General features: G+C 48.0%; 1 protein-coding gene across 2 annotated transcripts in view; it reads right to left on the bottom strand.

The window, feature by feature from the left end:
• The window catches only part of KSR2 (kinase suppressor of ras 2), a 267,439-nt gene that overhangs the window by 142,845 nt on the left and 96,854 nt on the right, over nt 1–27,740 (bottom strand). For both annotated transcript variants that reach the window (XM_070399254.1, XM_070399255.1), the window contains exon 4: nt 23,408–23,921. In XM_070399254.1, the coding sequence (XP_070255355.1) occupies nt 23,408–23,921 (514 nt within the window). The remainder of the gene's footprint in view (nt 1–23,407; nt 23,922–27,740) is intronic.

Here is a 27,740-nt window from a genome sequence, read left to right as displayed (position 1 = left end):
GATGGCATCATCTCAATTGGATTACATCTGCAAGGACTCTTCTTCCAAAGGAGGTCACATTCTGAGGTTCTCGGTAGACATGACTTTGGGGGGGACACTATTCACTCCACTTGTTGCTCATGCTGGGATTGTTTTATTAGAAGCTACTGCCTCTAAGTTTGAAGAATAGGATAAGGTCAGAAGGAATCATGTGTCTGGCCTTTTCTTTAGTTACTTGTCCTGCAAACATTCCTTAAGGGCCTCCTGTGTGCCAGGCCCTGGGATAGATGTTGGGGATGTGACTGTGAACCAGGGGCTGGGAGTTCGGTCTGTAAAGGACGGCTTAATGACTGACGGAAAGTCCTCCAGAGGGACAGTCCTGGGGGTCCGAGAGCGGGTGAGAAGCTCGTGGACACATCGTCTGGAGAGGTTCCCAGAGGAAGCCGGGACCAGATGGAGGAGCAGACTGGTCAGGCAAAGGACATTCCCAGAGAGGAGATGCACCTGCCGATTCCCAACATACGATCCCATTTCACAGATGGGGAAACTAAGGCTGAAGAATATCAGCCTTGTCCACTTACCCCGACCTTCTCCCAGCTATACAATAGGCCCACATATGTACTGAGGAACTATTAGGTGTTTGGAATCAGTGGCACAGGACAATGTGGGTCAGGGACGCCCTCTCCTAACTCTCTATGCAGTGGCAGGTGATCTGATGAGGCCCAAGGGCTCACCAAGCAGAGGTCCCAAACCCAGTCCTTATCCTGCTAACGTCAGGACCCAAGCTTGGTGGCAAACAGCTGCCTTTTGCTGCTGAGTGACAGTTTCCATCTGCTTCATTACCACCATTACCCAGAAACCTCATTTGCAGCTAAGTGCTCTCATCCCTAATCGGTTCCTGATATATTGGGCTGTGACAGAGCACTTAGAACCACCAGGCCAGGCTGGGACCAGGGGCTGCCCTCCTCTTTGGAAATTTGGGCAGCTGAGGAGGAGGGCGGGCGCAGGCTCTGGAATCCAGCAATCTGGAATTCGTTCCCAGCACCTCCACCCACTGCTCTGAGCCTCAGTGTATTCATCTGCAAAGTGGGGCTGATGACACCTGCCTCACAGAACTGTTAGGACTAAGGGAGGTGGTGACTGCAGTGTCTAAACTTCACTGAGTCCTGGCTGTGTGAAGAACATTAAGCTGAATGTTTAAATGCATTCACTAGTTGCAACTTCCCATCCTGTAAACCACCTGCAGTGATCAACCCCATTTCACAGGTGGGGAAACTGAGGCTGACAGAGGTGAGATCACTTGCCCAAGCCACAGGCAGTATTACCTCTTCTCTTTCAGTACTGGTCATTCTGCATGGAAAACAGACTTAAAGGGGCCCAGTCGCGTGGGTAGAGAGACAGAAAGCAGGTTGGTGGTCGCATGGAGTGGGGATAGAAGCGGGGATTAACTGCAGACAGGCACAAGGGATCTTTTGGGGTGATGGACATATTCTAAAACTGGGGTGTGATGAAAGTTCTCACTTCTATAAAATTAATAAAGTGCACCGAACTGTACTTACAATGAGTGAATTTTATGGTATGTAAGTTAAAAAATATGATTTTGCTTCAAAAAAGTTATTTGGTCAGTGGCATGGCTAAAAATATGAACTATATACATGGTAATAAATAGGAGAGATAAAGCAGATATGAAAACATATGTCCACATTGCCCAGCCTGTGTGGCTCAATGTTTGAGCATCAAATTATGAACCAGGAGGTCATGGTTTGATTCCCGGTCAGGGCACATGCTGGGGTTGCGGGCTGGATCATGCAGGAGGCAGCTGATCAATGATCCTCTTCATCATTGATGTTTCCATATCTCTCTCCCTCTCCCTTCCTCTCTGAAATCAATAATAAAAATAAAAAAGAAAACATATGTCCACAAAAACTTGTATGTGAATGTCCATGCCAGCATTATCTCCATCACCAGGTCCTTAACTTATCACACCTGCAAAGTCACCCTAAATCCAATGACTAGTTTGTTTTTTTAGAGAAGGGGAAGGGTGATTGGAGAAGGCTGTGTGATTGATGTGCTCATACGCCAATGAGCAGCAAGGACTGCTGGCAACCTCCAGGAGCTCAGAGAGAGGCCTGGCATGGGTTCTCATTCCGAGCTTGCAAGAGGAACCGACCCCGAGGACACCTTGATTTTGAACTTCTGGCCTCCTGAGCTACAAGACAATAAATGTCTGTTATTCAAGCCGCAGATGAGGTCATTTGTTACAGCAGCCCTGGGAGACAAATACAACTTCCAACCCCTGAAATGGCAGCACTTCATCTCGATGTCATTTTTCCCCCGAGAAAAAATTTTGGGGAGCTGGTGGTCGGCAGGAATTGGAAACGGGTTGGGAAGTGGCAGGTTACAATATAGGCAGGACACTTGGGAGGGAGGAGCTACACCTATCGATAACTTGATGGATTTCACAAAGTAATGAGCCTTGTGATTGGGGGAGCGGAGGGTGTGATGGGGTTTATAGGAGGAACACCAGCCTGAGGGAGTTGAGGCTTGCTGGAGGAGGTGCCACCTGAGCTGAGTGTTCAAGAATAAATGGGGAAGAAGACAGGGGAAGAAGGAGTCAGGGAAGGGCAAAAGGAAAGGAACAAGGACAGGAATACACATGGCTGGGGGTTGCTGGAGAGGAACGTGCAAGGACAGGAGATGCAGATGGAGAAGCAGATGGGAGCCATCCCCAAACTCCCAGCACAGAGAAGCCAGATGAGAGCATTCATTCAACCAACAGCTACTGAGTCTCCACTGAGTGCCAGGCATCAGGCTGGTGGCCCCACAGTGAATGAGACAGCATCCCACAGGAACCACAGGGTTTCTCAGCCTCGGCTCCCTTGACATTTAGGTCAGACATTTGTTGCGAGGGGCTGTCCTCTGCATTGTGGGATATTAAGCAGCATCTCTGGTCTCTACCCAACAGATGCCAGTAGCAACCCCCCCTTTCCCAACTGTGACAACCAAACCTGACTCCAGGAATGGCCTAATGTCTCCTGGGGAGCAAAGTCACCCAGATTAAGAGCCACTGGCCTTTGGAGGAGACAGATACTAAATGCGCTTAACTCTGGATCCACACCCAGTTCTCATCCTAAGAAAAAAGGCCACAGAGTAGGTTTGCTCCTTCCTCTCAAGGGGGTGGGGATCTGGAGAGGGCCTTGGCATTTGAGAGGCATTTGAAAAATCGTTGCAATATTGAGTCCAAGCCCTGTATCTAGGGAGAGACACGAGTGAATAAAACATAGTGAGGCCCGACAGGTAATGACACCATTTGAATATGGCCTCTTGCTCCGAACCATCAAACCGTCGCTTTTGTTTTGTTCAAAGAAAAAAAAAAATGACCAAGAGAAAAATTGGCAGGTGACATCGAAGGCCTTGAGGGCATCTGGATTTGATTATCTGCTTCTCATCTTTTATTTAACAAGGAAATGGGAAAGTTTCAGAGCATTCTGGGGGGAAGGAAATAATGGCTCATTCAAATGCATGACAAAGTATGAATTAGGGCTGAGCAGAAAGCTGGGTTGGAGGGTGGACTGTGACGGAGCCTGAGGTGCTTGCACCTCCCCATGCCCCAAGTGGCCTTGGATACTGGGGAAAAGCACCTGATGTTGGAACGCAATTCGGACAGGGCAGGTGTTCTGTGGTGTTGAAAGCTCTGGAGTTCTGGGTTCAAATCCGAGTCTGCCCTGCAGGCTGTGGGGTGGGGCTCTGGGCATGTCTCGTAACCTTTGGGAGACTCAGATTCTTCATCTAAACCCTGAGAAGAGCCGAAACCGGTTTGGCTCAGTGGATAGAGCGTCGGCCTGCAGACTGAAAGGTCCCAGGTTCGATTCCGGTTAAGGGCATGTACCTGGGTTGCGGGCACATCCCTGGTGGGAGATGTGCAGAAGGCGGCTGATCGATGTTGCTCTCTCATCGATGTTTCTAACTCTCTATCTCTCTCCCTTCCTCTCTGTAAAAAATCAATAAAATATATTTAAAAAATAAAAAATAAAATAAATAAATAAATAAACCCTGAGAAGAATCAGACCCGTGGTTGTAAGAATTCAAAGAACTGTGTGAAGCATTTAGCTCAGGGCCTAACAAACAGGAGCATGGAGTAGGTGGTAACATTATGCTGGTGATTTTTAATAAATGCAAACTCTGACCCCTGCCTTCCAGCCTGGCACCATGTCACATCTGCTCACTCACCATGCTTTGTCCATGCCAACATTTTTTCCATGAGCACACTAAAACTGTTCCTGCTTCAGGACCTTTGCACGTGCTGTTCACTCTGGGTAAGACAGTCTTTACTCCATTCTCCACTTGGCTAATGTCTACATACCCGTTAGAGCCTGTCTTAAATGTCACTTAATCAGAGACACTTTCTCTAACTGTCCAGTCTAAATCACATCCTCCTCACCTCATCCCTCACTGTGCCATTTGCCTTCCTATCCCTTATCCCAATTTTATATAATTAATTGAGTAGTTATCTGTTTAAAGAACATTGCTGCCTCTAAGTTCCAAGAGGGCAGGGACATGAGTTGGCTGACAAGCTTGCAATCAAATAAAACCATTCCAGTATCCCGAGAGCTAGGAAAGAAACGCACAGGGTGCTGAGGCAGAGGATGGCAGGGTGGTCAGGAAGGCCTCTCTGAGCAGCTGAAGCTCAGACTGGAAGGATTAGAGGAGTCGGCCATGCAGAGAGGGGGAGTGGAGATGAGGAAGGTATTCCAGGGAGACAGCAGGCTTTGCAAAGGCCCTGAGGCAGTAAGTGGCTACATGCTCCAGGAACTCACTGAAGACCAATGTGGCTGGAGCTCTCTGGAGAAGGGCTTGGAGAAGGGCATCATGGTTGAGAGGCCAATGGAGATCCAGTGGGAACAGTCACATCAAGGGTGGATGGAGTCAAGCTAGATTTTGGAGGTGGGACTGACACACCTTGTGGATTAGAGAAGTCTGGGCGTGAGAGATCCATGGATCACACAGATCAGAAACTGGAGACTTTGGCTAGACCTCTTCCTTAATTTTTCTTGGCAGGATCTTTCTGAAATTCTCCACGGTTCTCTCTATCCATCACCACCTTAAGCTCTGGTGGAAATGCCCTTTGCTACTTCCCATGATATTCAAAACCGTGGCCAATCCTGCGGTGAGGAAGAAGGCCTGAGGACCCACCTGCGGCTGGCTATGTGTCACCACGAGGATTCAGCCTGATGATGTGGGGATCAAGGAGACACAAGTGACCACACCCTCCTCTGTTCCTCCCACAACCACCGCTGCCTGGAGGAGCTGAGCTGAGCTCAGGGCCAGGATGTATCTCCATGAGCTACAGGTGAGCCAGCCAGGGCGGGAGAAACTCAGAGCCAGGGTTAGATCATCCACCTCCAGCCTCCCAGGCCCGGAAACAGGCTGCTGGTGGGCTCGTGCCTGTCTCATCCCCATGCGGGCAGTGACCAGGCCTCTCCAGCTTGTGCTCTTTAGCAGGAGGTAAGGTAGAAAGAAGCCCAAGGCACCTTCAGTATTTGTTCAGCAGCAAAAATCTCATCTCCACTGAAAAGAGGCTCTTGTGCTCTTCTCCAGGAGCCTCAGCCTTGAGGTGATGGCGACTCTTCCCAAGAAAAGATGCAGCCTGGGGGCGGAGTCTCAGGGCACAGCTGGGAGGCGGGAGAGAGTGGGAGCCATGAAGACCACAAGAACCTCAGAAATACTACTGGCTGGAGGCAGATGCAGGGGCTGCTCCTCCCTGCCCTGCAGCATGGACCCTCTCACCAGCTCCCTCCCAGCCTCACCCCTCCACCTGAAATGGAGCCATGAGCTTGATCTCTGTCTGCTAGAGCGCTCATAGGAGTTGGTGATAAACTGCTGTCCGTTAAAGGTATTAACACAGCGCCCAGCATGTGGAGAGAAATTCTGTCTCCAGGCTGCCTCTCGACTCAAGACGGCAACATCAACTCCAGAATGCTCAGCCTGCTGGCCCGCCAGGAAGGTTCTGGACTTGCCAGCCCCAGAGTCGCATGAGGCAATTCCTTAAAATAGAGATAGTTACAGCTACAGATATAGATACAGGAGATAGATAAAGGTGATATTGATCTAGATATAAATGATATAGATATACATGACATAGATGAGATACAGACATAGATAATAGATGATATAGTATAGATACAGATGACACAGAAATGAGAGAGAGAGAAAGAGAGATAGAGAGAGATAGAGATAAAGATAGAGAAATAGAGATAGAGATAGAGACAGAGATAGAGATAGAGATGAGATAGACACACACACACACACACACACACACACACACACACAGCCTGCTGATCGCTTCTCTGGGAACCCTTGGGCATGTTAGCTATTATTCTCCAAAAAAATATTTCCTAGCCAAGGAAGGGTTAAGAGCAGTGCCTTTGGGACTAAAATTGGAGCAGGAGGGAACGGAGCCTTTCATTATTTCACTCTATTTTGTATCGCACCAGCAACAATTACCTTTATCATTTAAGACAGGGATAGGTGAGGACAGGAAGAGGACAAGGGACACCACAATCACAGCCTTTGCCTCCCTTCCTCCCTTCTGTGAGCCCTCAGGAGCAGGTACTAGCCTGAGGGGTGAGATGGGGCTGCAACCTGGATGGACAACAGGGGATGGGTCACAGGCACAAACAACTTACTCCGGGAGGCTGACTCAACTTCAACTGGGCTCCCTGGATGCCAGCAACCACTGCTTCTAAGTCGGAATTAAATGAGTTCAGCACGGAATTACTTGTGCTGTTTGGGGGCTGAGAGGGCAAATTATTCCCCAATGCTTTATTCCTTCTGCATTCATTGAAGAGGTCAGGATGATTTGGAGGCAGGATGGGGAAAGCAGCAGCTCTTCATTAGCAAAACCAGCTCTTTAAGTCTGCCTCCAAATGCCTGTTACCGATGCAGAGGGAGGATCTGATCTAAGGTTCCAGTCTCACTGATCTATTATTCCTTTTGGAGCTGCAGGTGGAGCTCTCTCATGAAGCTGCAAATTCTAACACGACACCGTTCTCTGAAGGGAACTTTAACTAATTAAGTGGAACTTTTCCTTTACTCCAACGTGTGCCCTGCCTGCTGAGTCCCACGAGGAGAGGCGAGAGAAAAAGCAAAGGAAACCTGGGGGCAGCCTGCACCCATCTGCCCCTAGGGATTAGCTAAGGGGGGACAGATTCTCAGAGCCTGCGGAGGAGAGGGAGGAGGAGAAGGTGGGAGAGTGGAGAAAAGGAGAAGGAGGAGGAGAGAAGGAGGGAGAGGAGGGGAGCGGGCAGCAGGGAAAGAAAACACAGAGAATCTACCTTGTGCCTGCACTTCATTGACACCGTTCCAGTTCATGTCTACAGCAGCCTCTGAAGCAGCTATTACGCTCAGAGAGGTTAAGTGACTTGCCCAAGGTCACAGAGCTGCAGGAATCTGAATCCAGTCAGTCTGACCTCTAAGTCCTGTGTCCTGCAGCAGCTGCCTCCGGACTCACACAGGCATCAGCGTCCGAGGGGCCCCGCTATTACCAGTGCTTCCAACTGGACACAGTTTTGCCCTCCAGGAGATGCTGGGCAATGTCAGGAGACGTTTTTTTGTTATCACAATTTGGGGATGGGGTTGCTACTGGCACCTAGAGGCTAGAGGTAAGAGAAGCTGTAAAGACCCTCCAGTGTACAGGGAAGCCCCCCACCACAGAGAATTCCGTAACCCCAAATGTCAACAGTGTCGCAGTGGAGAAACTACACTATGGGAGAGCACTCGAATCACCCCCATGCACCCTGGCTCTGGCATTCCCCCTGGGAATCTAGAAGTTCCAGCCAGCACTCATTTTTTTGCCCAACACCCAGGATTAAAACTCACCTAGTAGTAAGCAAGTATTTGAGGAATTCTTGCCTCTCCGCGTTGCCCCTGGATACATAAATTCTCATCTAAATTCACAGTCACACTCACAATTTCACAGCACAAGAGAGACATAACTTTCTCATTAAGGGGCACGTTCTAAGTTTCTCTCCACTGAAATCAGTAAGAATCTGGGCTCCCTTGAAATGATGTGCAGCTGTAATTAACATTAATAAAACACTAAGTCGCCCCATGCCAGCTCAGGAGAATCACTGTTGGAGGGTCTATGAGCTACAGACCACGCCTTCCTCCCCCGGCCCCCATGCCAATACAATCAGGAGGACCCTAGAAGGGAACACAGACCCATTTCAGCGGCCAGGGAACATGGAAGGGCCACAGGAGCACTGGACATGGAGCTCCAAGAAGGAGCTGGAGAAATAACAGCTACAATAACCTACATTTTGTGGGAAGAGCCAGTTTGAGATTTAGTCACTTGTAAACAAAGAATTCTGTCTAATACAAAAGGAAATCAAGTACAGTACCTTTTAAGAGAAATTTACTTTTATAACTTTTAATGCAGTAATTTCTTCTGGGTTAAGAGTATTGTCTAGAGGTGCTGCAAGAATCTTTCATAACTAGGTTATAAAACGGAATAGAAACAGGTTCTTCTCAAGTCACTGGGAATGCACAGAGGTTCATGAGAAGGGCACTTTTTCTAGGACCATTTTGGTGAAATCCGATTGCTTGGGGTCCGTGGAAGTAAAGCTACTGCTCAGCAAACTTCAGACAAGTCACTCCCGTTGAAATAATTCGGAACTGGACTGATGGGGCATCAACTAATGTGGCTTCAGGGCTGTATTCTTGTTCTTGTCCGACTGCCACCCAGGAAGCCTCCACCTTTACCCTCCAGTCCTGGCCCATGAGGCTGGTGGGTAGCTGGCTCTTGGTCAGATGGGGAAACTGAGTCACACATGCCTAGTCAGAATTAAGTGCGTGAACGTCAACCCTTCAAGCCAGGCTTCCTGCCATGAAGATTAATGAGTGACAACTGTCAATGGCCAGGAAGGGGTTAAAACAAAACAGCCACTCCAACGCCTGAGACCGTTTTCAGCCTCTTGAATGCGTAGGCCAACAGCAGCCCTGGCAAAGCATGACAGGACACGGTGTGACCACCTCCCTGAGGGAGACGCCCTGCGTGGGCCCCGTGGGCTTTCTATTTGGTGCACGTCAAGGAAACACTGATTGAATGATGTGCAGAGTTTTACATTTAGTATGCAAAGGGGTGGCCTGTGGCGTAACATCTGGACAGCAGACACGTTTTATCGGGCTCATATGAGGCTTAAATTTGGATTCATTGGCAACGTTTTTTAAAAATAGAGAAATTTCACACTAAAAAATCCATACTTTTGGCTGCTCTTGATAAACAACTATAAGTCTGATAGCATCCCCTCTTGAAGGCAAGTTTCTGGCTTTCCCGCCGTCCTCTCTGCTGGCACGCCCTCCCCTCCCCTCCCCTCCCTCCCCGGGTAGACTCTCCCCTCTGTGCAGGGTCAGCCCAGCGGCACCTCCCATGGAAAGCCTCCCCAGGCGCTCTGAGGACGATCTTCGAAAATTGCCCGTGTCCAAACCAACAAAAATTATTATATGAGTATCTGAGACCCAAGCTGTCTTTAAAGCCTGCGCTTTCTATTTCCATTTTCTCTTTAAAACACGTGTTTCGGGGATAGGATTTAGTGCATATCTTTTGTTCCTAATTTTTTTTTAATTTTTTTTCAATTGTAGGTTACATTACAAAGTGTCCCCCTGCTATTCCCAGTCCCCACCTGGCACCGTACACAGTTATTACAATACCATTGGTCATCTTCCCTGTGCTGGACTTTACATCCCGGGACTATTCTGTAACTACCAACCTGCACTTCTCAATCCCTTCACCTTTTCCACCCAGTCCCCCAACCCCTCTCCCCTCTGGCAGCCCTCAGTCTGTTATCTGTGTTTATGAGTCTGTTTCTGTTTTTGCTTGTTCTTTCATATTGTTCTTTAGATTCCACATATAAATGAAATTAGAATGTAAGTCTTTTAAGCTCTTCCTGGAAATGAGCAGCAATGCCCCCACGGGTGCCGAGGACTCAGTACAGGTGCTGACCTACCATTTGCAAATACCAATGGGACTTTTCCTACATAGCGATGCAATGGGCAATGTAACCTTCCCCTTGGGCCCTGAAGAGTGACGAGAGCCTAGGTGGCTTTGCTGCTGGCAGCTACACTACCAGCATCATCTCTTTGGGTCATCAGCAAAAAATAGTCTTGCCCCCACCCTGCCATGCAGTTCTGGGCTGCTGGGTGCTCCATGATCTACGTCAAACAGGCGGGGGGTCTGAAGCACAGGACACAGCCAGCCAGCAGCGTCGGAGGCACAAGAACATGCCAGGAATAAATGGGAAAATCAGCAGAGACAAGAAACATTTTCAATCCCTTGTAGGGATGACTGTTTGCAAGTGTTCAGCCCTAGCTTTGATGAGTCACTCGTTAGAAAAGAAAAAGCATGACCTTTTGTGACTGATTCCAGGAAGACTTGGGGGTGGGTAGTGGGTGGGGGTTTCAGAGTCAACGGAGTCAAAGACACTGGGAGGAATAAGGCCTGGCTGTTTAGACAGGATGTCCTCAGGGCAAGTGAGAACTATGTGGGGTGAGAAGAACACGAGTGAACAGAACACAAGTGAACAAAAAGAAACAATTAGCTTACTTTTTCTCTCCCAACTGCCCTCATCCGGAGCCCAATGAAAGAGGGGGAGCTGAGAGAGGGAAAAAAACAGAAGAGATGGAGGAGAGGGGGCCAGGGAGCCAATGGGAATCAAGACAGTGTGGCACTGGCATAAAAAACAGAACAGAATGCAGTTGTGAAATAGGCCCACATGATCACGGCTGATTTATATTTGACAAAGATTCCTCATAAGTCAATGGAGAATAGGTGGTCTCTTCAACAAACGGTGCTGGAACTGGATACTCATGTGGAAAATAATGAGGTTTGACCCTTACCTCACACCATATGAAAAAATTAATGTGAAGCGGATAATAAACCTATCATAAAAGCTAAAACTGTAATAATTCTAGAAGAAACAGGAGACTATCTTGAAACTTCCAAAGATTTCTTAGACAGGATATAAAAAGCCATAAACACAAAAGAAAAAAATGTGGTTAACAGGACTCCATTAACACTGAGACTGTCAGCTCTTTGAAAGACAACCATACACAAGTGATAAGGGAAGCTACGATTGAAAGAAACTATCCACAAGACATAATCTGATAAAGGGCCTACCACACAGTTAATAAGAAGATAAGCAATCCAATTAAAAATTAGGCAAACAACTTGAACAGATAAGTGAGAGAGAGAGAGAGAGAGAGAGAGAGAGAGAGAGAGAGAGAGAAATGGCCAGTAAATCCACAAAAGGATGTTCAACATCTTTAGTCCTCAGGGAAATGCAGTGATTAATTAAATAATGCAAATTAACATACAACATGATACCAATTCCTACCTACTAGAATAAATAATGTTAGAAGCCTGACAATATCAAGCGATCACAAGGATGCAGAGCAGGGTTCCTCAACCCTGGCACTCCTCATATTTTAGGCTGGATAGCTCTTTCCTGGGGGTGGGAGAGGGCTGCTGCATACACTGTAGAATGTTTTATCGGCATCCTTGGTCTCTACCCTGGTGATAGATGCTAGCAGCACTCTCCTGTACCCCACCCCGCCAAATTATGGCAACCAAAAACATGTCTCCGGATGTTGTCAAATGTCCCCTGGGGACAAAACAGCTCCATGCTGACAACCACTGACTTCTAAGACATTTCTGGTGGGGATGTGACATGTACTACCACTATGGAAAACAGTATAATGATTTATTATAAAGGTAAACAAATAACCTGGCCGGTATGGCTCAGTGACTGAGTGTCCACCTATGAAAAAGGAAGTCATGGTTTGATTCCAGTCAGGGCACATGTCAGGGTTGCGGACTCGATCCCCAGTGTGGGGCATGTAGGAGGTAGCCAATCAATGATTCTCTCTCATCATCGATGTTTCTATCTCTCTCTCTCCCTCTCTCTTTCTCTCTAAAATCAATAAAAATATTTTAAAAAAATAATAAAGTTAAACTAATATGCTATGACTTAGGAATTCTACTGCTAGGAATTTACCCAAGAGAAAGGAAAACATTTGTAGATAAAAAATAAATACATAAAGCCCTGTATGGAATGTTCATTGCAGATTTCATCCCAAGAGCCCCAAACTGGAAACACTCTAAAATGCCCATCAATGGAAGTGTAGTGAGCCCTAACCCTAGTACCTGTGAATGTGGCCTTATTTAGAAACAGGGTCTTTGCAGATGTGATCAAGTTAAGCTAAGGTCATAATGGATTAGAGTGGGCTCTAACTCCAGTGGCTGGTGTCCTCACAAGAAGAGGAGAGGACATGCAGAGGGAAGAAGGCCCAGTGTAGACAGAGGCAGGGACTGGAATGATGCGGCTACGAGCCCAAAACACCAAGGACTGCCCCGAGTCCCCAGAAGCTAGGAAAGGCAAGAAAGAATTCTCCTCTATCCTGAGAAAGCAAGGCCCAGTCAACACCTTGATTTTGGACTTCTAGCCTCCAGAACATGAGAGAATACATTTCTATGGTTTTAAGCTACCACGTTTGAGGTACTTTGTTGTAGCAGTCCTAAGAAATGAATACAGTAAGGAAGGAATAAACAAACTACTGTGTAGTCACACAATGCAATATCAGTAACACATAGTAACAAAGTAATACAAAAGAATGAACCACTAATCCACACAACAACATGGATTAATCTCAAAAACATCATGTTAAATGAAATAAGCCAATCACAAGTGTGTATAATGCATGATTCCATATACAGTATGTTCCATAAGAGGCCTAAGCTATGGGATAAAAATCAGAATTGTGGTTGCCTTCAAGGAGGCGGATATGATTGGAAAGGAGGCATGAGGGAATTTTCCAGAGTGAATGAGAAATGTTCTCTTTTTTCTCTTTTCTTTGTTAATTCTTGCCTAAGGATATTTTTTCCATTGATTTTTTTTTTAGTGGAAAACAGGAAGAGGAGGGGGAGAGAAAGAGAGAGGGAAACATTGATGTGAGAGAGACACATCGATTGGCTGCCTCCAGCAGGTGCCCCAACCGGGCCGGTTGAACCTACAACCCTTTGGTGGGTGGGCCAACATTCTAACCACTGATCCATACCAGCCAGAATGATGTTTTATATCTTGATTGGGGTTGTGGGTACCTGGGGATATATGTTTATCAAAATTCAATGAATTTAAAACCTATGTTTTATATTGTATTAAGTTAATACTGGCTTTTAAAAACTGCCAATAAAGAGGCTAAAGGGAAGAGAGAGGACAGTTGGGAAGCATGTGACCTGCTCACAATGACAAGAGGCAGATGAGGAAAAAGGAGGGAGCAGGCAAAGGGGTCATTGTGAGAAGAAGACCCACTTTGTCCCACCTGCAGCAAGCTCTGTCATTTTGCTACACCTGCACTCACCATGGTTAAGTAAATGCACTAATTCTTCACTGCAGGCCAAGTGCAGAGCTGCTCGCAGCAAATTGGCCCAGGCAGACATCCCAGCTGCTGTCCATTATAACCCGGGATGGAACATTAACTTCTGAGAGGTCCTCTGGCTCCCTGCGAGCCCCTCGCCTCCCACACTTCAGGAATATTCTTGAAAACCTAAATAGATAACTGAGAAAAACTCAGAACGCAGTGCCTGGTGAGCAACACAAGGCCCCCCAGGGCCGAGAAACACTTGGAGCGTGGTCCAGACAGCACCGAGCTCTCAGCTCATGCGATGCTGGGTCCCTAGCCCAGCCAGCTGCAGACACACGAGGTCTCAGGTAGGAAGTAGGGGCCTGAGGCCAAGTCATCTACTGCCCTCCCCCACAGCCAAACCAAAACAAAGGGGTCACAGCAAATGTGGGGAGGGGCCAAAATCATTAGCTTTGGCACCAGGCAGTCCAGAGTTCAGAGGTTGTTATAGTAATAAGTTTAGTTAAGATAGTATAATCAAATTTCATATTTTTTAGAGTGAATTTTAAACTTTACTTAGAAGAGGAACTTAGTTTGTGTGTGTGTGTGAGACCCTGATAAGTAACTTGTAATGCCCTGCATGTTAACTCCTGACAAATAACTTGTAACTCCTGACCAACAACTCCCTGCGTGTGCACTCCTGATAAGTACCTTGTAACCCCCTGCGTGTGTATCCTGATAAGCCCAGAAGGCCACCGGAGCACACTGATATGAGACACTGAAGAAGCCCACCCATGGGGCATAAAAGAAGCACTCTCACAGCAGCAGTCAGACGTTTGTCTGCCCTCCACAGACAAGACGTTCTCCTTCCCCCTGGAAACTGCCGTTTCTGCTCTGCCTCTGAGCCCAGACTGTTGAGGCCTCTCTTCGTGTCAAGAGACCGAGCATTTGCAGCTGCGTATTTCGACGACCTCCGTGTGTCTCTGTCAGCGAGTGTCTCTGGGTGGCCTGCCAAGGACTGAAACCCATCAGCTCTCTGGTAAATAAACCTGTGTGATTTCTTGCATTTTTTATCCCCTGTGTCTTCTCTCTTCTTAGTTTCTGGTTAAGCTCGGCCATATTAATTATAGTAAGTACCCTTTGACGTCTGTATTGGTATATCCAAATGAGGCGCTCTGGGTCACCTGTGCATACGTTCCCATAGAAATTCAACAGAGGTCAAGACTGCTTCCTTCATTTCCAAGTGGGAAAAATGCTAACTGGTGCTGAGATGCAGGTATGCAAGGAACTGGTGCTCAATAAATGCTGGCTTCCTTTTGTGAAATGCAGGCACCACCTTGATGTTGAGTTGGCAACTTTACATTTCACATGAATCATATTCCTTGCTCACAAAGAAGTTTCCTACTGGAGACAACGTCTTCACGACAGCCCTTGAAGGAGGGTGGTGCTGCTCTGCCGGTCCCTGGGACTCAGCTGAGCAAGTGGAAGAGCCCCCCTCACCTGCAGACCTCTTGCAGCAGCTCCAGGAAGGGGCCCCACACATTCACATTCAGGGCTGCACCTGCCAGGGGTAAACACTGCTTGCATAGTGTGTGTTGCGATGTTCACAATCTGAATTCTGAGAGAGGACAATTCTAAGAGATTTGTCCAAAAGCACAGTAAGGAACACTTCCCCTGGCACCAGCCAGGTGCTTCCACATGACCCTGCCCGGCAGGTCTTCAGCAGGGACACTGTCTCTTGTCACTATTCCTCTCTACACAAGCGTACCTGGACATGGGTCCTCCCTGTGTAGCTTCTTTCATGTTCACTCTGTAATAGAGAGAGAACTAGACTGATAGCCTGGTGGGGGTGGGGGGGAGAAGGTGGTTTCTAATGCTGAGGTGGAGAATCATTCATTCATTCATTCACTCACTCACTCATTCCTCCAGAAAACATTCACTGAGCCTTCAACTATGTACCCAGAGCTGTTAAGCACACAATGGACAGAGAAGTATAAGACAGCATTCCTACCCTCAAAGAACTCACAACACAGAAACACAGTAGGGACTCAAAACCTGCTGTGCACAAGTGACAGGCACAACAACCACAGAGACAGCCTGGGGTACATAGTCGTAAGTCCCGCCACTGGGTTAGATCTGTATCACATTTTCCACCAATCAGCTAAGGACAGGATTCCTCAGGCATTTTCTGAAAGGGCCAGGTAGTGAATCCTTTAGGCTCTACTAAGCATAGTCTCGGTTGCAAGGACAACAATAGACAGTCAGTCCATGAGCGAGTGTCACTGTTCCAATAAAACTTTATTTACAAAAACAGGTGTTGGGCCGGATTTGGGAAGATGTAATCCTACTTGGTTTCTTCACTACAACAGAGAGATGGTGATACCAGCTACTTCGTGAGGTTGTAGAAGTTGATACTACATGTAAAGTGTTTGGTACCATGCCCATAGCATGGTAAGGACTCGATAAATGTTGGCTGTTTCCACCATTGTTATTCATTTCACCACAGTATGGAAACAGAAATATGGAGGCAGAGTTGGAAAGGAGTGGAGGGTCAGTTTGATGTGAGGAAAACCATAGCCAATTTAACTGAGAGCCTCTCTCAATTTAGCCATCAGAACAAGGACAAGGACAAAGCCCTCCTAGCTGCCCCCCAGGGCTGAGTTGCTGTCCAAAAAGCTCTCCTTCCAAAGATGGGGAAATTCTCAAGTCCTCATAGTACAGTCCTCAAATTCTCAAGTTCTACAAAACAGAGGGTGTAAGGAAAGGAGTCTGTACCTTCCCTGAGCAAAGAACATGTTTCTTAGATAGTCCCCTGTCATATTCACTGAAAACAAAATGTTAAGTCTCAACATCTTGGGAAGTGAAATCCAAGCTGGTGCCAACCTCAGGTGACATCCCAACACAGGTCCCCATCCACCTGGCTGCTTGCCGCCTGCTCAGTGGTTAAAGCCCAGGTTGGTGCGCAGGCATCTTCTCCCCTCCTGGGCCTGCGGCAGCAGTCCGCCCCTGAAAGGTCATCTCTCCAATGTACAAAGTGTGACGCTGAGACAGGAGCAGGGCTAGAAGATATGCCCGCCCGCCAGGTAACTACTTCCTGAAAACCATAAGGCACCTAGAAGATTCATCTTGCCTGCTCCCCTCACCTCTCCTGGGAACCGGGCCATGGTGGAAGGGCCTGGTTACTAGTTTTATTCTTCCTCTATTCGTTCAGGTTAATAAATGCCTCCAGCCTGAGGGGAGCAGGAGGGGGAGGGAGGTGAGCTGGAGAGCTCTCAGCAGCCACCAGACAGCCCTGGGCCACACTCAAGTTAAATTGCCGAGCCCCACAGGTCCTCCCCCACCAGCTGTAGGTCAGGAGGCCATGGGAGGTGACGCAGGCAGGGGAAAGGGGCAGCCCTGGGAGGTGCCATCCTTCCCGCCAGCACAGACGGCAGAGCGCCCACTGACTTCTGCTTGCTGGGTTGCCGGAGCCACACTCTCCTGCATCCTGGGAGGCAGCACTGCATACTTGGAAGAATTAATAAATAGAAAACAGGAACCAAAGGGCTCAGAGCAACTGGACTGAGGCCTTGAGGTCAAAATGCATCCCATCAGCTAAAATGGCACTTGACAGGAGAGAGCCCTTCCTGAGGCCCCCCATCGATGGACCTCAGGATAAACTCCAAACTGCCCAGCAGCTCCTCCTCTGCACCCCTCACCACTCCACAAGCGCACTCAGGCTCCGAGTCGAGCCCACGGCCATATTCAGTGCCCAGCCTGCTGTTCTCCTGCCGCCTGCTCTTCCCTCTCTCTTCACCTGCCAACACCACCTACTCTGCAGGTCCCGTCTTAGGTCCAGTGCTGGCAAACTACAGCGGCCCAAAGGCCGAATCAGCCCACTTGTTTTTATAAATAAAGATTTCCAGGAGGAGCCTGGCCAGTGTGGCGCAGTTGGTTGGGCACTGTCCCATGCACCGAAAGGTTGCTGGTTCAATTCCAGGTCAGGGCACATGCCGGGGTTCAGGGCTTGATCTCTGGTAAGGGTGTGTAGGAGGCAGCCAATCCATCAATGTTTCTCTCTCTCTCCTCCCTTCCTTTCTCTCTAAAAATCAATAAAAATATTTTTAAAGGCTGTACTGGAAGACCACTGTGCCCATTCATTTGCATATCCCTTATGGCTGGTTTCACTTACAACCTCAGGGTTGGGTGGGTGCAAGAGAGGCGGCAGGATGGCAGACCCCAGTGCTATTTACTCCCTGGCTTCTTACAGGGCACGTTTTCTGACCCGTCTTAGAGGACGGTTCCTCCAGGAAGCTGTCCCCGGCTCCCTGGGATGTTTTACGTGATCCTCATCGGGCTCCTGCAGCCCTAGCCTTACTTTCTCTGCTCCAGGCCTTTCCCCCACTGAGTTATACTAGTTAACTGATGTTTTCAGCCTAACTCCTCTAAACCCTGAACTCCAGGCCCCTCACAGAGACCCTGCTCGTCAAAGCACTAAAAAGCAAGTTTGCAGAATGAACGAACAAGCCAGTGAGTGTTCTTTTGCTGCTGGACTGCAGAGCCTAATAAAACCACTAAACACAGCACAACTCCTTCAGGCAGCTGACGCCTCACGGGGGAGTGTGCACAGCAGCACTGTGTCTCTGGGACAGATAGAGAGCAGGGAAGGCCCAAGAATGAGCTGCCCAGCGAACAAAGGAGCCTCAAATATGTCATGGAGGAGTAACTGCTCCCAGACCAAACGCAGGGGAGAAGAGAGGACAGGCGGGGCTCAGACTCTCCCAAATTGGCACTTGGACTCGAACTTACAATCTTATTGATGCTTCCAAGGTAGACCCCTCCTTGTCCTGCTCCGCACACCTTACTGTTCTAGTCTCCTGACTTAGCATTCTTTCCTTCTCCATTGTAAACTCCTGGGAAGCCAGTCATTTGCCCACCAGAGAATCCCTGTAGGACTTGGTAAAAAAGTATGATGAATGAATGAATGAATGAATGAATGAGATAGACTCAACCATCAAATCCTTCCATCAGGCATAATGTGGTACAGAGAGCCAGGTGGGGCCCAGTTTCACTCTTGGTGGGCCCCTGCCCCAGTGGCGACCCTAGAGGTGCCCTATTTAACAACAATCAATCATGACTGTTTCGTGGCTACTGTCTTGTGGCATCTTACGCCTGGCCTGCTGAGGCCACACACTTGGCTTTGAATAGTTTCCTCATCTTGGCCTCCAGTTTCTGGAGGCATTTCTGGGGTCTCAGCTGTCCCCAACCTTGTTCCTGTCCTCTGTCTTGGCTTTCAAAGGCCTCACGTACTGCCCGTCTCCGTGTGACTGCTCCACCCCATGCTGATATCATGCCCTCATCCTGGTCCCCATTATCTTAAATCAAAGTGCTGGGCAGCTGCCCCGATGACTCAAGCCACCGTCAGGAGCCAATGCACAGTGGAGAGGTTGGCCCTGGGAGGAATGTTTCTATCTCCCCATTTATCACACTAAGAAGTTGGTTTCAAATTCTATCAAATAAGTCAAAAATCAAGACAGAGAACAGTGCCTTCTCTTTGTCTTTTCCAGAAGTGGCACCACCCTCTATAGCGAATAGATTTCGGGCATTTAATCTGGCAACCAAGTGACACTGACTCCCAGAAGGCTGGCGCCTGCCAGTGGGGTGGGGGGGAGGTAAGAAATATGCCTCTGATTTATCGTCATAGAAAAGAAACAGCATGTGGCCAGGTGGCTGCTGAATTTCCCCAGAGCAGGGGTCCTCAAACTTTTTAAACGGGGCCAGTTCACTGTCCCTCAGACCGTTGGAGGGCCGGACTATAGTTTAAAAAAAAACTATGAAGAAATTCCTATGCACACTGCACATATCTTATTTTGAAGTAAAAAAACAAAATGGGAACAAATACAATATTTGTATTTGCATGTGGCCCTCGGGCCATAGTTTGAGGACCCCTGCCCCAGAGCAAACAGGATGTGGGGGTGGGGAGAGAGGATGAGAGCTGTGCACCTGGCTGATAGCACATGTCCTAGGAAGATTCCCCTAGCCCCGTGGTCGGCAAACTGCAGCTCGCGAGCCACATGCGGCTTTTTGGCCCCTTGAGTATGGCTCTTCCAAAATATAGCACTTGCGGGCGCACCTACAGTGCAATTGAAACTTCGTGGCCCACGTGCAGAAGTCGGTTTTCGGCCTGGGCGAGTCAATTTTGAAGAAGTACTGTTGATATTTGGCTCTGTTGACTAATGAGTTTGCCGACCACTGCCCTAGACCAGTGGTTCTCAACCTTCTGGCCCTTTAAATACAGTTCCTCATGTTGTGACCCAACCATAAAATTATTTTCATTGCTAATTCATAACTGTCGTGTTGCTACTGTTATGAATTGTAATGTAAATATCTGATATGCAGGATGGTCTTAGGCGACCCCTGTGAAAGGGTCGTTCGACCGCCAAAGGGGTCGCAACCCACAGGTTGAGAACTGCTGCCCTAGACAAAGGGAGATGGAGGTGACTAAAGAAAGCCCCAGCCCATTTTTTAAATAACCCAATGGTAGACAGCAAGACCTAGGTGACCTATTAGGAAATAGGTGGCCAAATGGTGCTCAGCCAATGAGGAACTGGAGGAGGGTCTAAGTAAATAGGCTGTGTTCCTTGCCCCAAGTGTGATCCTGTAAAATGGGCATCCGCTCTCTAGAGCAGCGGTTCTCAACCTGTGGGTCGCAACCCCTTTGGCGGTCGAACGACCCTTTCACAGGGGTCGCCTAAGACCATCCTGCATATCAGATATTTACATTACGATTCATAACAGTAGCAACATTACAGTTATGAATTAGCAATGAAAATAATTTTATGGTTGGGTCACTACATGAGGAACTGTATTTAAAGGGCCAGAAGGTTGAGAACCACTGCTCTAGAGTGTTATTAAAAGTCTCATTTTCGCCATGCTTCTGTTTCCTTGTCCATCATTTGAAATTTGGACAGGTGAGCCATTTCTCACAGAGGGGAGGGAGCCACAACTCAACATGATTCAACATGATTACCTCCGGAGAGAAAAAGGGGCCATCCATTCCATTCCAGGAATGAAGTCCCTCAGGAAACCCTGCAGCTTCCTGGACAGCAGACGTGCTTTTATTCCCAGGTTCCGCAGCCCTAAGTGTGGCTCTGATGCCCTTCCCTCTAGGATGGCAATAACAGGAACTACAACGATGTCTTCGAGACTCCGGTATCACACCAAACCCATCATCCCACCTGTGGTTAAGTATGCGGGAAACGTATTTATATGTTTTACGTTGACTGTAAGAAGTAGAGCCACCTGTTAGCGCGCGGTAAAAACTACCCGCAAACAATGTATTAAGCAGCCGTTGTTTGCATGAACATGGACCTGTAGGATGACACTTCCATCTATAAGATAATCACAGCACCAACAAACCACAGGTGCCCGACAACAGCAGCCAGGAAGTCTGTTTACCAGCGCAAGGATGATACACTCTTCCCCCGCTTTTTCTCACCTTCCTTTGTTTCATATTCTCAGTCACAACCCCAACAAGAGAAGAATCCCCGGCTCTAATCAATAGAATGAAGGGCTTTGGGAAGGGATAGAAATGCGATGACCGAACGTTCCCGTTTTGACCGACTGGCCGTGACTTCCCAAGAGCCTTGTGTTGAGAAGGATTCTGATGGCACACCAGAGCCCATGAGAAATGCCTGCCTTTGGAAAAGAAGGAGGAATGGCCGGCCTTAGATGTGCCAGACGTGCCAAGCCTGCCTTCGGTCATTTGAATCAGGTCAGACTGGGTATTGGAGTTTCTCCCCATCCTCTCTGCCCAGCCTACTCAAACACATCCACGAGATCCCATTATAATGGCACCCAATGTCACTTACTTCTCTCCTTGACATCATTCCCTTCTGCTCAGGGGAAAAGAACCCCTTGACTGTTCCGAAATGTGATCAAATGTGTAAACTTGACATCTTTCTTTACACTGGGGCTTTTCACACTGACCAGGGGATTTGCCTCCACACTCCTTTCTGTATCCCAGTGCCTGGTCCATGTAGGGAAACACCGATCAGTTTCCTCCTGTATGTGCCCCAACCGGAGACGGAACCTGAAACCTAGGTATGAGCCCTGACTGGGAATCAAACCCACCAACTTTTTGGTGGATGCTCCAACCAACTGAGCAACCCGGCTGGGGCTCCACCAACAAATCTTTTAATTTAGTAAAAATGTGTGCACACAGCTATGTATAGAGCTGAACACAATCATATTAATGATTACCTTTATTCCTATCTTTGTTTGGGTTCCTCCAAAACCAGACCCTGGGAGAGGTTTTGGGGTGCAAGTTGTATATTTGGGAGGTGGTCCCGGGAAGCATGACAACGTGGAGAGGTGAGGCAGGGAAGGAAGCCAAGCCCATAAAGGAGGCGTCACGGAAGGTCTTGCAGCCGCAGGCAATGCATCCCAATAGACCCAGGCGAGGCGAGGCCATTTCCTTTTATGAGTGCTGGTCACAGCCCACTAAAATGATGGCGCCATCCATGAATGAGCCATGATCACAGATTTAAAAGCACGAATGTATTCCAACCCCTTTGGTTCACAGATGAGAAAGCTAAGCCGTGGAGAGGTTAAGTCAAAGGTCACAAGGCTACTTCCTGGCAGAACCAGGATGTAAATGCTGGCTGTTGTTATCAGTCTACTTATTAGAACTCAACTCAACTCAACTAATGTCTCTCTATAAGCCCTTCATTTATCTCCCTGGTTAGAATCCCTCTCCAGCCCGGCTCCCCCGGTCCACACAGTCCAGGCACCACTGACTCTATCTTGCATCTTTTTTAACATCTAACGTTCAGGTGCCCTCGTGTCCCTGTGGATATGGTGGCATGGTCCCAGGCCAAGTAGTCACATGGCACCGTGCACACCACCAAACTGACCACTCCACCGCTCTCCTCTGCTGGCTCCTTGCCACGAAGCTCGGCAGCCCTGGGAGGTGTGCCCGGGGAGGGCCTTCCTTGAGGAAGTGTAGAGCTTGCTAAACTGAACAGAAGAACTCTGATGGGCAAAGCTGAACTTAACCTGAATCTTGATACACAATTTCAAAAAACACTGAAGGTCGGCCCAATCGATTTGGCAGACCAGGAGGAAGTGGGCAATTCAGCCCAATAAATCCCACAGGGGTCCAAAGAAAGGCTGATGTTTAAAGTGTGGTCCTGGCATGAAGACAGACACACAGACCAATGGAAGAGAATCAAGAGCCCAGAAATGAACCCACATATGTGTATGGTCAACTAACATTCTGACAAGGAAGCTGAGCAGGTCAGGACATGCATCTTAGTTACAACACTAAGCATGTCCCTTGCACAGGGTGGGCCGAGGGCTGACCTGGACAATAGCCCCTCGCCCGTGTGGCCATTCCACACTTGAAAGGAGGGCAATCCAAATCGAGGTCAGCAGGAAGCATAAAATATACACTGGATTTCGAACATATGGTGGGAAAAAAGACAGCAAAATGCCTCCGGACTCTACACTACAGTGACAACATTTTGATATAATGGGCTACATAACACATATTATGGAAATGCCTAGCCCTTGTTTATTTTCACTCTTTTGAATGTGGCCACTAGAAAACATTATATTGCCTGTGACATTCACATCCTATTTCTAGGGGTAACTCTAAGGTAGACCCCCCAGAAGTTGGCAAAGTTCCCCAGCAAGGACCCCGTGGTCAGTATCTATGGCTTTGCGGGCCATACTCAACACCGCCATCACGGTGGGGGAGCAGCCAGGGACAATACATATGAACCTGACTCTGTGGCCAGAGATTCATACCTGACCCCCAAACTACAGTTTGCAGACCCCTACTTTAGGACAGTAATAGTATTCAGAAGGGTCATTTCTGGAAAATTCCACTCTATTTTCTCATGGATCTTTCATTCAATTGGAGGAGGGAAACATAAGTCTGTTCAGGCTTCCCTGAGTTGGGCAGGTCCTGGGCCTCAAGGCAGGCAGCCCCTCACCACCCCCTCCCACAGCCCCGGGCTCAGCTGCCCCAGGGCACCCACCATGCACTCACTTGGGCGTGTGGGCCTCGTCCACGCGGTGACCCAGCTGGAATTCGTGGGACTTGCTCCGATGCAGGGCCGTGAACCCCGGGAGCAAGTGGATCAGCTTCCGGGAGGAGGGCGGTGGGGTCCCTGGGGGCTTCAGCTTGTTCTTCCTCCTCATGGGCGGCGTGCCTGGCGGGGTCACGGTGGTGACGATATTGGGGGTGCGTGGCGGGGTGCGGACTGCATGCCGCTGCCGGGGCGACGGGGGCAGGGAACGGTGGCCTGATTCCAGGGGCGGTGGCGGGCACAGGCCCGGGTAGGTGTCCACAGTGAGCCTGTCCACTTGAGTATACACAGGGGCCCCAGGGGTGGGGCTGGCGTGACAGTAGAGCTGGGCGCACTTGGACTGCACCCTGGGGCTCTGGGAGAGGTGGGTGCGGATCCATGGCGTCGGCTCCGGGGCACACACTGGGCTGTTCTCCTTCCCCGTCTCCGTGGTGGGCCACTGGATGGTCCAGTCTTGTTTGGAAAGGTTGCCGCCTGAGTTGTAACAAAGAAGCAGAGAACAAAACAGGTGTGTTACACTCTCTGTACTTATGCATATGTGCACATTACACTGTATACACACTACACATGTGACAGCATATGCACACTACACTGTATTTGCTCAAGGAATACAAGCTTATTGTCCAATTAACATACGTAAAACCTGTTTAAGAAAGTAAAAATATTTCTTAAGTTATCTTCATAATACACTGCATTCCAAGGCCACAAAGAAGCAACTAAGACATTGTCACTAACTCAAGCTCTTGCCCTCCCTGGGTGAAATGGAAGAATGTGTGATAGAGACTCAGAGAGATCTGGCTTAGAACTCTGGCTCCAACAATGACAGTTCTGTGGCTTTGGGCAAGTTACTTGACCTCTCTGAGCTCAGTTTTGAGGTCTGTAAAATGAGAATGATCATGGCTCCTTTGGAGGGTGCAATGTATCCACTCACTCATCCAAGTGTTTCATAGACATGTGAACACCTCTCAGGTACCAGGCATTATTCTAGGAACCGGGACAGAGCAATGAATGAAAAAGACCCAAGTCGCTGTCCTTGCAGAGCTTGCATACTTTGTGGAGTAACAGGGGAGAAAAGGGGATAAACAAATAAATGACACAGATAAAATCTATATATATAAAAGCCTAATATGCAAAGTGTCTCCTCGGGAGTTTGACGGACCAGGAGTTCGATTGTTCACTATGACGTGCGCTGACCACCAGGGGGCGGCATGGAATGAAGGAAGGCCCTGGCCAGCAGCTGGCAGCCACTAGGGACCCTACCCATGCACAAATTTCATGCACTGGGCCTCTAGTATTATCTATAAGATGTCATGTACAATACATTATCTGTGATTGTCAGTGATAATAAGTGCAATAATGGGAAAGAAAGCAGGGCTTGGAACACACACACACACACACAAAACAATGCTGGGGAGTCCCTTCAGTCAGCAGAGAATGAGGAAGTGACAGTGGGCATCTGAGCAAATATCAGAGCGAAGTAAGGAGCACACAATGAGATAAAGTGAGTGAAGGCGTCAGCTCAGAGCCTGGACCAGCACGATGATGCAGGCAAGTAGGCAGGTGATTGAGGTCGCTGGAGACATCTATTCTGGGTGCCTGGGACTCATCCAATTTTCTCCCCAGCCATCCACTGTGCTTACCTTACCTGCCCTGTAAAGTAGGTGCTATTGATTCATTTTATAAATGAGTGTGAATGAGTGATAGGACTTGGCTAAAACCTCTTCCAGGGTAGTCACCTATAGGTAAGCTGGGCCCACTGGCCCCCTTCGCCTACAGTTGTTCACACACACACACACACACACACACACACCTCCACTAGAGTCAAGGAAGCACCAAGTTGCCCCCAAGTATCCCCGTCCTGAAGTTGTTTCAAATTAATTTGCCCCGGTGAACAGAGAGGAAGAAAGGCTTTACCCCTGCCCAGTTCCCATCACCATCAAATCCTCGCCTCTCCATGCCTCCATTTCAAAATGAGAAGTTTGGGGATGAAGAGGCAAAGAGCCTCATCATCGTCCCACTGCCAGCTGCTCCACTGGCGGGGCCTCCACTCCTCCCTCCGAAGGCTGCTGCAGATGGACTGCATTATATCAACTCTTCCCTGCTGCTTTTGATCCCCTTTATAATAGAGTCTCGGGGAAAAGGGTAATTTTTCATTTTAAATAGGGGAGGTGTGTACCAAGGTGTTTGGAGGGTTATTAATTGCAACCCTTGCTATCTTGTCATCCATTTCTGCAAAACCATTTTATTTCAAGTCTTGAGCTGGGCGGGGAGAAGGGAATAGATTTTAAGGTGTGAAAGGTCTGGGGATTGATTAAAGACATTTCAAGATGCAGGGGGTTTTCTTTTGATATTCTCTAGGAAGGGACTAAGAAATAAAAGACATTTTCAAGGGAGGAAATGATTTCAAAAAGTCTAGGCAAGTGTCTAACTTCTTCATCCCTTCCTATTAAAATGCTATACACAGGCCAATGCATGACTTAGAATTCGTCAGAATTTCAGAGCCAGCCTTGGATGCACATGCGCTTTAGCCCTTCAAAGGCAGGACTGGCAAAGAGACTACTGTTCAGAATCGCCACTGCCTGCAACTTCTGTGAATATTTCAAAGCCCTTGTTAGTTTAATCCTCCAAGCTTTCCAGAGAGAATTAGATGTTGGTTGAATATACTAGACTGAAGTTACTGATGAAACAAAAAAAGTAAGTTTTTACTTTAATCCTCATAATTTTGTAGCAAGAAATGGAACTTTTAGATGCTGTTTGAAAATGTTTAAATACTAGTAGAGTCACTGGTTATGCAAAAAAATCATAGTAAGAACAATTATTATTCACACAAATAATAGTTACTGTTTATTGAGCATTTACTATGTACCAGATAGTCTTGTAAGTATTTTACATGCATCACTTTTCATTATCCTCCTGAGCCCCTATGAAGAAAATTCTGCTATTGTCTCCATTTTACAGTGGAGGAAACAAAGGATGACCTAAGACACTGAACTGCCCACGATCACACAGCAGGTAGAGTGCGGCTTCCGATCCAGGCGTGCACCCCTCACCACCACGGCTCTCTCGGGAGCCCCCATCTCCCTCGAAAGCCCTGAAAAGTCTGAACGCTTTCCCACAGACCTTCAGATCACCACCAGAAACAACGCTCTGACCATCCAAAAGTCAAATAGGACAGTGGTTTCAGCCATAATCCTTGCAAGGGTAAGATCTGAAATCCAGGAAGAATTTTCAAGTTTCTAGTGTGTATGATTGCAAAAAGAAGTAAGTATGGACAGATGAAAAACACACAGTTGTCAAAGCAATTCAACACTGTCCAGAATCTTAACCTAAGACCTCATGAATGAGCTCGGCATCCAGCCAAACCCTGGGTCCCTCTGGGCACTGTCCCTCCCTCAGAATGTCCCCAAGTCAAACTAAACAAGTGTACTGACCCCAGCCTTTGCAGGTCAGTCACCTGGGAGATGGGATGGGGCAGAGACCATGGGTTCTGACCTGGTAATCCTTCCCAGGTCCTGCTCTACAAGGCATTTGCGATTTTACTCCCCACCACGAGATCGGGCCCGATTAACCTTTAGTCATTAACTTTAGGGTAGGTAGCTTTTCTGTTTTAACAAAGCTCTTTTTTTTCTAATTTATTTTTTATTGAGATGAAATCCATGTTAACCATTTTAAAGTGTTGCATTCAGTGGCATTTAGTACATTTACAATGCTGTCTCTATCAATTTCAAAATATATTCACCAATCCCTAAAGAAAAGACCACACCTACCAAACAGTCATTCCCCATTCCCTCTTTCTCCCAGCAACCACTAACCTGTCGCCCGTCTCTATGGATTCACCTACTCTGAATAGTTCATACAAGTGGAATCACACAATGTGTGGTCTTTCGTGATGGCTTCTTAAAAAAAATAGATGCTTTACTTATTTTAGAGAGAGAGGGAGGGAGGGAGAAGGATAGATAGAAACATCTATGAGAGAGAGACATCCATCAGCTGCCTCCTACATGCCCCCCACTGGGGATTGAGCCCTCAATCCAAGCATGTGCCCTGACTGGGATTTGAACAGGGACCTCTTGGTTCATGGATTGATGTTCAACCACTGAGCCACGCCGGCTGGCTGGCTGGCTTCTTTCACCTTGCAAAGTGTTTTCAAGGTTCACCCATGTTACATCCTGGCTCAGAATCTCGTCCCTTGGCTGAGTAATATTCCGTGATGTGGTTAGATCACATGTTGTGTATCCATTCATCAGCTCATGGACATTCAGGTTGTTCCCACCTTTTGGCTATTAAGAACAT

Source organism: Myotis yumanensis, unplaced genomic scaffold, assembly GCF_028538775.1.
Source record: "Myotis yumanensis isolate MYYU_CA2020_CCGP unplaced genomic scaffold, mMyoYum1.0.hap1 SCAF_19, whole genome shotgun sequence".
Lineage (NCBI taxonomy): Eukaryota > Metazoa > Chordata > Mammalia > Chiroptera > Vespertilionidae > Myotis > Myotis yumanensis.
The sequence above is the reverse complement of the archived record's forward strand: the minus strand, read 5'-3'. Positions and strand labels throughout refer to the sequence as shown.